General features: G+C 40.3%; 2 protein-coding genes across 2 annotated transcripts; both read left to right on the top strand.

The window, feature by feature from the left end:
- Positions 1–1,634: 1,634 nt before the first annotated feature.
- On the top strand, positions 1,635–2,928 carry LOC112203584. Its single transcript, XM_024344527.1, has 2 exons — positions 1,635–2,340; positions 2,432–2,928. The coding sequence occupies exons 1-2, from the start codon at positions 1,635–1,637 to the stop codon at positions 2,926–2,928; spliced, it is 1,203 nt and encodes a 400-aa protein (XP_024200295.1).
- Positions 2,929–6,754: 3,826 nt separating this feature from the next.
- On the top strand, positions 6,755–10,852 carry LOC112203585. The gene is made up of 2 exons (XM_024344528.1): positions 6,755–8,881; positions 8,984–10,852. Exons 1-2 carry the CDS (start codon positions 6,755–6,757, stop codon positions 10,850–10,852), a joined length of 3,996 nt encoding a protein of 1,331 aa, XP_024200296.1.
- Positions 10,853–13,678: the final 2,826 nt, after the last annotated feature.

A 13,678-nucleotide genomic window follows, 5' to 3' on the forward strand; every position in this document is an offset into this window, starting at 1 on the left:
GCAACACCCCTGAAGTACCAATTTCGATCACTCGTGTCCAAAATTTCATGGGTCGTCCATAATAGACGTCAAATGCTGATCTGGCTCTGACAAGCCCAACAAGAAGGCCCACAAGAAGGGTGAAATTCCGAATCTGCCCCTAATACTTCCCATCAGCCTCCACTCGATTAACCTAATTCATTTTGAACGAAATCAAATACCTCACTCTCCTAAAATCCTCCCCAAGCGACCCAAATCTCCCCCAAAATCTAGCACCAAAATCTATCCTAAAATCGGTCAACCCTATAAAGGAAATCCTCCATTTGAAGCGTCAATGGATGAATGGAGACCCCGAAATTGTGGGGGGGGGGGGGGGGGGGGTGTGATACAGTTGCTGATGAAATTCATAAATATGGTGAGTTGTTTTTGTTTAGAAAATTTGAATCCGGTCTTCGATTAGAGTGGGTTGAACAATGGTTTTGAAATTTTTGAAATTTTGAGGGTTTGGGTGTTCGATTAGGAATGGGTTTGGGGGTTATTGCTATAAGCTAGGGTTTAGGGCATCGTTTTTATGCCCTCTTCGAAGCTTCTGATTTAGTGTATTGTACCTTTCTTATCTGTTTGCGCTGATGGTTTAGGGATTAAACATGTTTTTGATTTGGTGTTTGGAAATGTGAATGACTATTTTAGGGGTTAGATTGTGGGGGGAATGGGTTTATAAATGATTGTGTGTAGCTTTATTGTTGCATCTTTCATATTCAATTGAGCTGTTGTCTGTTTGTGTTTATTGTATAGAGAAATTGTGGTGTAAAGTCGGTTAAAGTGTAAAGAATGCATGTGATGGTTGTTGGGGAGTTGCTTTATGCACTTTAATATAGTACTGCATGTGTGGTCCTAAGGTGGACAAAAGAAGAAATTTGACCGGAGGGCTTTTAAAAGTTGTTGTTTTGTTTGGACTTGTGGTGCTTCTCATTCATTCAATTATTTGGTTGTGTTGTTGTTTTGCATTTAATAATGGCTGATTAATTCCTTCTCTATGTTGCAGATCACCCAGATTACTTTACTGTCAAGATGTATCATGGTGGATACATCAGTGGAAGCAAATATATTGGTGGTCAAGTGAACTACTATGACCATGTAGATAAGGATCAAATGTCACTTGTAGAGGTTGATGGGATGGTCAGAGGGTTAAACCAGAACTACAGTGGAAGGAGAATAGATTATTGGTACAGTATAGGGAATGAGGATGATGGTATGACTAAGATTAAGACAGACAAGGACGTAATTACGCTGTGTTGTTGTGTACCAGAAATTCGACTAGTCATCATCTACTTGGATCACTTGGATCTACATGATGACTATGAAGAAACAAACTCAGATAGTGAGTTATATATGTATGAAGATGGGGAGGCAGATTGTTTTGTAAGTCCAGCTAGAAAGAGTGGAGTTGTGATTGAAGAACTCTCGGATTCTCCAAGAAAGAAACCTGGGGTTATCATAAAAGAGCTTCCGGATTCACCAAGGAAGAAACTGGGATAGAGAGAGCAGCCAAAAAAGAGCTTGGGATTGTGATTAGAGAATGGAATGGAGATGGTAGCATACCTACTCAAGCAAGCAGAACACCTGCCTTGGATCCAAAGGCTAAAGGTAAACAAATGGTCAGTGAAAGTGAGGATTTGTTTGACATTAAAGTGAGGCGGTTTAGGAAGAGAGGAAGAGTGGAGGTTGATTATAAGGAGGATGGTACAGAATCTGGAATTGATGATTCTGCAGATGAATATTATAGGCCACATTTTGAGGATGATGAATATGGAGATTATGGTTGGGATGACGATTGGCTGGTAGATATGGAAGGTGAATTTGATGTCTTTGGTGAGAGTATTGGCCCAAGTACACAAGTAAAAGCTGCTGTTGGAAGTACTGTTGAGGAAGAGTTTGTGGTCAAGGACAATGAAGATATGTATAAAGCAGTTGATTCTGATGAGGAAGTACTAGGAGGTGCAGCCAACTCTGATGGTGAGATAGGGGATGACTTTTCGGAGTTCAATCCCAAGAGTGACATGAAGGACCCACAGTTTAAGTTGGGGATGAAATTTGCATCAGCAAAAATCTTGAGAGCTGCTTTAAGGGAATGCTGCTTTTTGAATAGTGACAGAAAGAGGGTGAGAGTGATTTGCAAAGCGTACAACCACCCCTTCGAGTTGTATGCTAGCAAAATACAACATGAGTCAACCCTGATGGTGAAGACATATCATGCAAATCATACATGTTCTAGGGTTCATGTCAACTCTATGGTCAAGGCACCTTACCTAACTGAAAAGTTTGTGGATCAGATCAAGCTAAATCCTGATTGGAAAACAGGTACCTTTGTTTTCATATTTTTGATTTTCAACTCTTTGGAATGATTATGTTCCTAGTCCGTTCCTAATATGTTCCTTTATTTATTGAACAGAATCACTTGCACAAACGATGTCAGCGGGTGTAAAGGCAAAAGTATCCGTGCAGCAGGCCTATAGAGCTAAGAGGGCAGCCTTGAAGCTGCTTGAAAGGTCCATCATGGAGCAATATGCTAGAGTAAGGGACTATGGATCAGAACTGAAAAGAGTAGACCCTGAAACCACGGTGGACATAAAGTGTGATTTCAATGATGCTAGTGGGTTGCCTGTGTTTAAAAGGATGTACATCTGCCACGGGGCATTGAAGACTGGTCTTAAAGCTGGATGCAGATCAGTAATCGGGCTGGACGGTTGCCATTTAAAGAGTCCTCATGGTGGACAGCTCCTAACCGCAGTAGGAGTTGATGCAAATAACACCACCTGGGTAGTTGCATATGCTCAAGTTGAGATGGAGAGCACAGACTCTTGGAAATGGTTCTTACAGTTGCTAGTCAAGGACTTAGACATAGAGCATGAGGGGGCTGGATGGACCTTTATCAGTGACAAGCAGTAAGGCCTCTTACCAGCCTTTGAGTCCATTATCCCCCTTGCAGACCATCGGTTCTGTGTGCGACACCTTTGGACAATACGAAGTTGTTTCCTGGTAAAGCCATGAAGGACCAACTCTGGGCAATAGCAAAGTCAACCACCTTGGCATATTTTCACAAGGAAATGGTTCTAATCAAACAAATGGACCCTAAGGCTTATGATTGGCTGACAGGTTAGTATTGTTCTTGTTTTTTTTTTTTTTAAAGGTTCACCAAGTTAGTTTCTGCACCATTCGGATTAATACATGTGTTTGTCTTGTAGATCCAACAAGGCCTCCCCTTCACTGGTGTAGAGCACACTTCAAGTCTCACACTAAGTGTCATATTCTTCTGAATAATTTATGTGAGAGCTTTAACGCATTCATATTAGGTGCAAGAGACAAGCCGGTTGTGTCAAGCTTTGAGGATATGAGGGTTAAACTCATGAAGAGGATTATGTTGAGGAAGGAAAAGATGATGAAGTATGAGGGTACCATCTGCCCTAAACCTCGAGGAATTTTGGAAAAAAACAAAGTCAAAGTTGCCAGGGATTGTATCCCACATGGTTCTGGAGGTCCACAAATTGAAGTGGAAAGTTTTGGAGGAGGTAAGCATGTTGTTGATCTTGAAAGAAGGAGTTGTGCATGTCGGAGATGGGACTTGAGTGGTATACCATGTAAACATGGTGTTGCTGCAATTAACTTCATGAGGCTAAACCCGGATGACTTTGTTGATGATTGCTACTTGAAAAAGACATATATGGCCACTTACAGCCACACCATCAAGCCTGTTAATGGCATGGAGTTGTGGTCCACTTCTGGAGAACCTACAATCCTACCCCCCCAGTACACAAGACAGCCGGGAAGGCTAAGGACAGCAAGGATCAAGGATGCATCAGAGAGGGCTGAAAATGGAGGTTCCAAGCTTGGCAAAGTTCAGAGAAGTTTGAGGTGTGGTAATTGTGGTGTGGCTGGCCACAATGAGAGATCATGTCATAGGCACTTGCCTCCCAAGTCAAAAGCAACCAATATGAACAAGAGGAAGAGGAACAATGAAGAGGCAGGAACATCTGCAAATCAGGCAACCAAACTTTATTTTTTGTATAATCAACCAATTAGTTTTACTACATAACCATTCTTTTCGAATAATACAATGCTGATTTTGTTTCTTGATTTATTGTAGGATACTGGTAAGAAAAAGGCTACCAAGACAAAGAATGAGTTAAGGCAGAAGGCAAGGGAAAGGGAAGAAGTACTAAAGGTTAGTTAATCGATCAAAATCTTATGATTAAAATGGTCCAATTAATTATGAGCTAAGTTGGTGTGGTTTGAGTGATTGTAGAAAAAAAGGGATGAGAAGAAGGCTGCTACAGCTAGAGCTGCTCCCACAAATGCAAGAGCTACTTCTACAAATGCAAGAGCTGCTCCTGCTTCAAGCTCGAAAGGAACTGCTGCAAAAGGTACAGCCTCTGCAGCACCCACTAGATCATCAAAGAGGCATAGAGAAAGTGGAAAATAGAGTCAAAAGAATTTTAGATTAGCTGGCCTTAGTTTACTTTTAGGTGATCAATTTTTGTTTTGGGATATTGATGATGATTTGTGTTTCAATCTCTTGTGCAACCTTGTGTTGTGGTACAAGGTTGCTAGACCTAATCTTTTGATAAGATGATTAGGTCTACTAAAACTGCAATCTTTGGATCCCATTTGACATGTTTTTTTGGGTGATGGATGTAAGTCATGTAACTTGTTTGGGTCTGCTATTCTGAAATACAATTGACGATATTGATGTTATTGTTATTGTTTCAATTGGTCGTTGTTATTGTTTCATTATATTGTTATAAATCAGGTTGTTTTCATGTCTTTAAATATGTTTGAATTGGAAAAAATGAAAGAATTAGGTTCTGTCAAATTCTGGGTTTTTGGAGGCAAGATTTGTCAATTGTCGATTTTACCCCTTCATGTGGGCCTTCTTGCTGAGCTTGTCAGAGCCAGGTCAGTAGTTAACGTTTGTTTTGGACGGCATGGACACGAGTGATCGAAATTGGTACCTCAGGGGTGTTACTGATCAAATTGAAAGGATAGGGACTGACATGATGTCAAGTGTAAACCACAAGGTACTAAACTGAAATTTATTCTTCCATTAATAATAGAAAGGAGCCAACGACCTCTCTCGGTCAAGCTAGAGGAATTCGAAAATTCCTCATATTAGATCTCGATGCACAAATCTTTCTGCATAATGCAGAGCAGAAAACAAAACCAAACTAAAAAGGAAAATGTAAAAAATAAAACACCCATACTCTTATCCAATTCTAAATCAGAGCAACCAACTTGACAAGCGTTGACGTCTAAGACTTCATTGGTATACATCGCCACTCATTAATCAGCAAACAACAACGATCAAAGGCAGTACAGTGTAATAGCCGAGCATAGCTCGATTATTCAAAACAAAAAAAAGCCTTGCCACTCTCCACCAGCCCAAACCAAATCTGACCCAAAAGAAAAAAGGAAAGGAAAAGGGTTAGCCTAGCCAGACAGAGGCCCAGGGCCCATAACCCATCTTTTCCCCTTCTTCCTTCAGAGCGATCAAATCGGAGCCACCAGGGGTGGCACCTCGTCACTGCTCCAGCGCCCGGCCTCGACTCTCCACCATCGTCATTGTCTGGAGAGAAGCTCCCAACCCGACCCGAATCACAAAAGGTGCCTCTGCTCCTCTATGACCCGACTACGACCTCTGCCTTAGAACCTCCGATTGCGAATCAGAACCTCCGTCGACCGCTTTCAAGGAGCACAGATCAAAACTCCTTTAAGCCGCCTCTGGAAGCCCCGCTGATCGATGTGACTACCTTGAACCAATCTTCACCGTGATCAAACAACACTCCGTCAATGATCACAGCTCTCACCACGCCTGCACTGTTGCCATGCCTGTCACCTCGCTACCCTCTCGCTAGAGCCCTACAGGTGCTTGGTCTGGGGAACGCGAGTTCACCGCCACCAATGTATGAAACCCTAGATTTCTACCAAGGTCACTCTAAAAAGCTCGGAGGCCTCCTTTGAGATTCTAGCTACTCAACTTTAAACTTAAATTACCTCTTAAGGTTAAAATTTTCTCTATGTTATACCTTTAAAATAAACTTTAGCCAAATTCACCAATTTTAAGGACAAATGTCCTTGTTGACCAAAATAAAAAAAGACAAATGTCCTTTTTGTCAACTTCATTTTGAAACTATGGATCATTGTGAATTGTTTGCATACTTCGAGAATTTTGGGAACATCTCAAATCTTTTACTCATCCTGCCATACCTAATGAAAATATTTAGGCCTTGGTCTTCTTCACATTTTTTCCTTATTAGATAAAAATTGATGACTCGTTTGGCAAATATGGGAACAAATTTATTTTGCATGTTAGGCATCTTTTGCAAGAATTCTGGAAAGCTCAACGACTACCTCTAATTAGATTTAGGAGTAAATATAAAATCTAATAGGATGGTTTCGTCCTAACTCTTATGATTAACTATTATAAATCAGATTTTGATGGTTCATTAACAAAATTGAGAAAGACTAGCGCTGGTTTTGTAATTTAGAGACTCCAATGGTATAATTGTAATTGCTATTTCAATGACGATTGGCTTTGTTTTTGTTTTGCAAGCAGATGCTTATGGTCTTTAATTGTTGGCCTATACATCTTAATCTCATCCATCTTCAAAGACTCTCAACTCCCAATTAAGATGTTGTAAGGATTAAATCAATAACAAATTACATATAAGTGTCAAAGATGACTTAACAAATACATCATTTAAAGGGTCTTTCTCTAGTCATGATACATGGCAATATTCTGGTGTGGAATTGCAAAGGTGTGGTTAACCGTGAAACACAGCATGCTCTCATTGATCTAGTGCGAGCTAAGAGGCCGAGTTTGATCTTTCTCGCTGAGACCTTGGCTCAGCAGGACATCATTGATTCTTTTCAAGGAAGATTAGGGTTCCGGGGTAATTTATGTTTTCCTCAGGAAGATGGGTCGCAGGGTGTTGCCTTACTTTGGAATGCAGATCTCCATGTTAGTCTACGCACATACTCACCCAATCACATTGATGCCGACATTTCTGCAGATGTGGGTGCACCTGCAATTTGGCGATTTACGGGCGTCTATGGGGTTGCAGCTAGAACAGAACGACGTCGAACCTGGGACCTCATTGAAACCCTTGCTGCTGAAGGGTGTAACCTACCATGGCTTATGGTGGGAGATTTCAATGAGATTTTAAGCAATGAAGACAAGTCTGGGGGTGTACCTAGGGCTGCTACTCCGATGTTGAAGTTTAGGCAAACAATGGCCAGCTGTGGTCTGATAGACATGGGCTTTGTGGGATGTAGATTCACTTGGTCGAATAAGTTCACTAAGGAAAGGTTGGATCGAGGTTTCCAATGTGAGCAATGGAGAAGGAGGTTCCCATACAGCAGAGTTATTACCTTGAATCCCTCTGACTCGGACCACTGTCCAATTCTAGTTGAGGTGAGGGAAGAGAAAAAGAATTCCAAACGATCACCAAAACGATTTCGTTTTGAGGAAATGTGGCATGGCCACTATCAATGTATGGATATCATCAAGCAAAATTGGTCTCGTCCTCTCACTGGTAATGCTCTTCAACAGTTGGGCCATAAAATTCAATATACGGGTGAAAGGCTATTTGAATGGCATAGTGTGGAGTTTGAAAAGCAGAACGTTGAATTGCGTGTTGTGCAAGAAAAGCTCAATGACATAATGAAAGCACCATACTCTCCTACACAATATGAGGAACAAAGAGTCCTCCATGTCAAACTTAGCCAACTTCTAGCCCAACAAGAAAAATACTGGAGACAACGCAGTAGAGCTATGTGGCTTAAGGATGGGGATCGTAATTCAGCTTTCTTTCATAGAAAGGCCACTAATAGACGTACCAGGAATGCTATTAAGGGCTTGAAAGATAGTCAGGGTGAGTGGCAAATTGACCCCGTCATTGTACAGAGGTTGTTAGTGAATTACTACAAGAATGTATTCACTAGCAGCGGTGCCAATTTGGAGGCTATTAATGAGGTGATTTCGGCCACTTCTCCGATGGTAACCATGGAGATGAATGAAGCACTTCTTCAACCATACACTGAGGATGAGATCAGAGCTGCATTGTTTCAGATGCACCCTTCAAAAAGCCCGGGACCTGATGGTATGTCTCCATTCTTGTTTCAAAAGTATTGGCATATTGTGGGTACAGATGTTTGTGTTGCTATCAAAATGTTTTTGGAGAAAGGTGAAGCTTGGGCAGACTCAAATTTTACGCACTTGTGTTTGATTCCTAAAATTCAAAACCCTACTGAAGAAGCTCATTTCAGGCCTATAGCACTCTGTAATGTTATCTACAGAATCTGTTCAAAAGTTGTTGCAAATAGGTTAAAGAAGTGCTTGCCGGAGATTATTTCACCTTTGCAGAGTGCTTATGTCCCAAGAAGGCTAATCTCTGATAACACCTTAGTGGCCACAGAAGCAGCTCACTTTATGCACAAGTTGACAACACAGGAGGAGGGCTTTTTTTCTCTGAAACTTGATATTAGCAAAGCCTATGATAGGCTTGAATGGAGTTTCTTGTATGCTATGCTGGCTAGATTGGGTTTTGCAGGAGCATGGATTGACATGATCATGAGTTGTATTATGTCAGTTAGTTATGCAGTCTTGGTTAATGGTGAAGTGACTCAAAAAATTCTTCCAACAAGAGGCATTAGGCAGGGTGATCCCCTGTCACCCTACCTATTCATTCTTTGTGCGGAGGGACTATCAGCTCTGATTACGCAATCTGTCAATCAAGGCCTTCTTAAAGGTTTGAAAATGTGTCCGCAAGCTCCTACTTTGCACCATTTATTTTTTGCTGATGATAGCATCTTGTTTGGAGCTGCTACTGCCATTGAATGCTTACAGGTTAGATGACTTCTAAATCTCTATGAGCAAGCATCAGGACAGCAAGTCAATTTCCAGAAAAGTAGTGTGGTTTTTAGCAGAAATGTGCCTGCACCTGTTTAGGCCAATCTGTTAGAAATTTTGGAAGTGCAATGTGTAGAGGAACATGATCGATACTTGGGTCTCCCGCTTCGTGTAGGTCGATCCAAGTCAGCCATTTTTGCATACCTGAAGGAGAAACTCAGTAAAAAGCTTATTGGGTGGAAAACCAAAATTCTTAGCTCAGCAGGTAAGGAGACTCTTATCAAGGCAGTGGCTCAGACAATGCCGTTATATACTATGAATTGTTATCTGCTACCTAAAGGTTTGTGTGATGAGTTCCATCAATTGTGTGCATCTTTCTTTTGGGGTGATACAGATGAGAAAAAAAAGATTCATTGGCGTAGTTGGGAGAGATTATGCCTCACGAAACAAGAAGGTGGCATGGGATTTAAGAATTTATATGCTTACAATCTTGCCATGCTTGCAAAGCAAGGTTGGAGAATTGTTACAAATCCGGATTCTCTTATTGCTCAGTTGTACAAAGCTCGTTATTTTCCCCATTGCAGCTTTTGGGAGGCCGAAATGGGAGAAGCGCCATCCTTTTCGTGGAGAAGTATTATGAATGGTAGACAGGTGTTGCAGGCGGGTGTGAGATGGAGAATTGGGGATGGCACCTCTGTGAACATTTGGACGGATAGATGGCTGCAAAATGGGCCTATGCTACAGCGACCAGACCATACGGATTTTCGCATGGTTGCAGACCTAATCAATTCTCATGATCGTACATGGATCCCTTCGACTGTGCATTCTCTTTTCAGCCCGGATATTGCTAGTCGTATCCTAGCTACACCACTGAGTCGACGTGCCATCCATGATAGATTGTGTTGGAGTCCAGACAAGAGAGGTCATTTTACAGTGAAGACAGCTTATTGGATTGCCCGTGAATCGGTACTTGGAAATGTTTTGACTAGTTCTTCGGATGGAGATCCTTTTAATATGTTATGGAAGGCTATATGGAAAGCAAAGGTTCCGGGTAAAGTGCAAATATGCATTTGGAGAGCTGCAAACAATCTCTTGCCAACAAGAGCCTGTCTAACAACAAAGGGATACACAGGTGATACCAGCTGCGTCCTCTGTAATCACAGGTTAGAAGATGTATCTCATGTATTGTACAAATGCCCTATTGCAGTTGAGCTCCTATCTTCCCCTCCTCTAAATCTCCAACAATCCTTACTACCTCATATAAACTTCAAAGAATGGCTACTGGATTGTGCTATGCATCTGAATCTTGCTACCTTTGAAAAGTTGATGATGGTTTTATGGTCTGTGTGGAAGAATCGAAACAGTAAGCTCTGGGATGGTGTGGCTCAAACAGCACCTCATATTCTTCTATACTCCATGGCCTGGTTGGAAGAGTTCCATAAAGCTCGGGATGTGCATCACAACACGGGTGATAGAAGTGTCAAGCAGACTTGGAAACCGGCAACTGAGGGCCGAATTAAGTTGAATGTGGATGGATCTTTCATTCCAAGTATGCAAAGAGGAGGGGCAGGAGGTGTCATTCGAGAGGAGAAGGGTCTTTTTATTGCAGCTTTTGCCCATACTATGCCCCATGTAGCCTCAGCGAAGCAGTCCGAGCTCTTTGCCGTTAGAGAGGGTCTTGATCTAGTCCGATCACTAAACCTGCAGAATGTCACTTTAGAAAGTGACTGTTTGGAAGCAGTACAACTGATCACTAGTGAGGACCACGACTTTGATGAGCAACGAGATGTCTTGGATGACATTGCAGTCCTTGTGAATGCACTTCCAAGTGTAGAGATTAAGCATGCCTCTCGTACTTGTAACAATGTGGCTCATAATTGGCTGCAATTGCTTTTGAGTCAAACCAACTTGAGGTCTGGTTTCATGTACCGCCAAGCTCTATTACTGATGTACTCCAGCATGACTTAGCTCATGCTCCTTAATTTCTCAATAAAGTCAGCTGCTTCTTATTCAAAAAATACATCATTTAAAGATTGAATTAAACATATAATGACTAAATCTTACAAATAAGGAAAATGTGTTTTCCACTTGTCACATGTCATGAGTTAATTTACTTTTTTACCCTTAACTACTTCTTTCGACTTCTAATCACTTTATAAAGATTAAATCTTACAAATAATGACAATCTGCTCTCCACTTGCCATATGGCATGAGTTAATTTACTTTTTTACCCTTAACTACTTCTTTTGACTTTTAGGGGGGTGTATTGTATATGGAGTTAGTGGAACTTTTTAAGAAATCTATAGAATTAAAAACTCTGGGTGTATTCAATATAGACTTTATAGTGTTAACTATACATACCAAATTCCAATAATTTTCTAGCCACCAGACCAAAGATTTGAAAAAGTCTATCAAATATTTTTTCTTTTGTTTTTTTTTGTTTTTTGTTTAAATCTATCAAAGTTCTCTCTCTGCGCTAAGAATTGAAGTTGGTTATCTATCATCTCTCTTTCTTGTTTCTTCTTATCTTTTCTCTAATTTTTCATGATATCAATAGTTTTCGATGCCCAACATGTTCATTGTAGTTGTTAAATGTGATTTTTTTTTTGTTCAATTGTGATACTTGAAACCCTAGTGGCAATAAAAAATGATTTATGAAACCCTAAGACCCAAATATTGTGGTCTACCCCTAAAACCTTGAATAGTGTTGCTATAAAATACTAGGTTTTGTTTTATTAATTAATTGTTCTCATCGATTTGAATTTATATCATGGTTCAAGGAAAGCTTGAACAATTGAATTTCGATTGATTGATTATAGATCAAGACATTGATCAATATTTTTATGATATATGTTAATAGGTGAAAGCAAAATTGATGAGAATAATTAACCATAAGCATCAAGTGATCTGTATTGTATCTTTAAGTTGATTGGGAGATTAGAAATGAGAACAAAATAGCTAGACAAAGTAATAATCATTCATTTGAGTCAAGTTATACTAGAAGATACTTGACCATTGAAGAGACAACGGGTTATTATCTTGCTTTGCATTTGGATTGCATTAGTTGTATTTTTTGTTTTTTATTTTTATTTACTAGAAAATCTATACAAGTCATTCATAATAAAGTATATTGATTTTCAAGAATCAATAAAAAATATGTTGCTAAAATCAATGGTTTTAAGAAATCAATAGCAGTCTATCAAGTTTTTAAAGAGTCTGTGGACTTTTCAAAAAATCTGTCGATTAAAAAAAGTCTGCACAAATCCAAATACAATACACCCCCCTTATTAATCCCCTTTTTTACTTTTTTTTTTATGAGAATAATCCATTTATGTTACTCTTTTTTTTCTGAGAATAATCCGTTTATGTTACTCTTTTTTTTAGTAAGAATAATCCGTTTATGTTACTTTTTTTTTTCTTGAGAATAATCCTTTTAGGTTACTTCACAAAACCTCACTCTCCTACTACTCTCATCTCATCGTCTAATCCTGCTACTGCACTCGCTGCACTCATAGTCGTTCAGTTCTGCTACTCGTGTTCTGCTCCTGCATTCGTCATCGCCTAATCCTGCTACTGCACTCGTCCAATCCTGCTACTGCACTCATACTCGTCGAGTTCTGCAACTGCACTTGTACTATTCTGCTATTGTACTCGTCATTGCCTAATCCTGCTACACTCATACTCGTCCAGTTCTGCTACTGCACTCATAGTCCACGAGTTTTGCTACTGCACTCGCTGGAATTTAAGCTGCTACTGCACTCGCTGGAAATTTAGCTGCTAATACACTCAATCTCCCATTTCACTCCTATGTGAACAATTCGCCGACAAGCTTGTTCTCACAATAAAGAGATAAGACTGAGACTCATAGCTCTTTTTTTTTTCTTTTTATTTATCGGAAGCCTTTTATATGGTGATGGGTTGGGATTAATCCCAGCAATAATACAAATGAATTAACATAAGAATTTCAAGATTAAGGTCTCTATCACCGTTCGTTGATAATTTCTCAAGAATGCATTCCTTTTTAACAAATCTAGATTCATTTTCTTCCTCACTTCCCTCAATCTCTCACTCTCTTTGACTCTCTGCTACTTCCAATGAAACTTGATTCCCGCAACGCAAAATCTGACCCAAAATGTTGAGAAGCATATGATCCCCACTGCATCATTATGCCGACTACATCTGTGCAGTGATGTCCACCCTCCTCCTCATCTTCTTCATCTCTCTCCTCTACTCCCATCTCTTCCACTCCCAATCCCACCACTTCAACTACCGGTACTAAACCTTCAACTGCCAAAACAACGACCTTTCCCTTACCAACCCCCTCGTCTTCGACGCCGCTACCGAGGACAGAATTGGAGGACGAGGATGACCACCACTACCACCGCCGAGGACAAAATTGGAGGACGAGGATGATCTGCAATTGGAGATTTATGAAGGCTCCTCTAGGTTTTCAATTTCAACTGATTAGAGATTTCTCAGATCCCAAATTTTTTGGGTTATACTTTGTAGTAGCAATGATGAACTCTCTGTTTGACTGTTTGGGGACGATAATGTGTCCGGGGTTAATTACGGAGCTTCTTCCACCCACCTAGGTGGGTGCTCACCTGGGGGACTTCAACTGTGCGTGCAATACACGTGCTGTTACCCTAAATTCAGTTTATTACAAATTGAACAAAAAAAAAAAAATGTGAAAACCAAAAGGGGATGAGATGGCTCAAACCTGAGCTGCCATTAGCCACCGCACCAACACTTAAGTTTATTGACCTTGGTTTTATCAACTTTAATTTGTTGTGA

Source organism: Rosa chinensis, chromosome 5 (genome assembly GCF_002994745.2).
Source record: "Rosa chinensis cultivar Old Blush chromosome 5, RchiOBHm-V2, whole genome shotgun sequence".
NCBI classification, from domain to species: domain Eukaryota; kingdom Viridiplantae; phylum Streptophyta; class Magnoliopsida; order Rosales; family Rosaceae; genus Rosa; species Rosa chinensis.

Coding starts and splice junctions, on each gene's coding strand:
- LOC112203584 (XM_024344527.1), top strand. CDS start 1,635: ATGGTCAGTGAAAGTGAGGATTTGTTTGACATTAAAGTGAGGCGGTTT. Junction 2,341..2,431: donor AAATCCTGATTGGAAAACAG/GTACCTTTGTTT, acceptor TTTATTGAACAG/AATCACTTGCACAAACGATG.
- LOC112203585 (XM_024344528.1), top strand. CDS start 6,755: ATGATACATGGCAATATTCTGGTGTGGAATTGCAAAGGTGTGGTTAAC. Junction 8,882..8,983: donor CTGCCATTGAATGCTTACAG/GTTAGATGACTT, acceptor GCACCTGTTTAG/GCCAATCTGTTAGAAATTTT.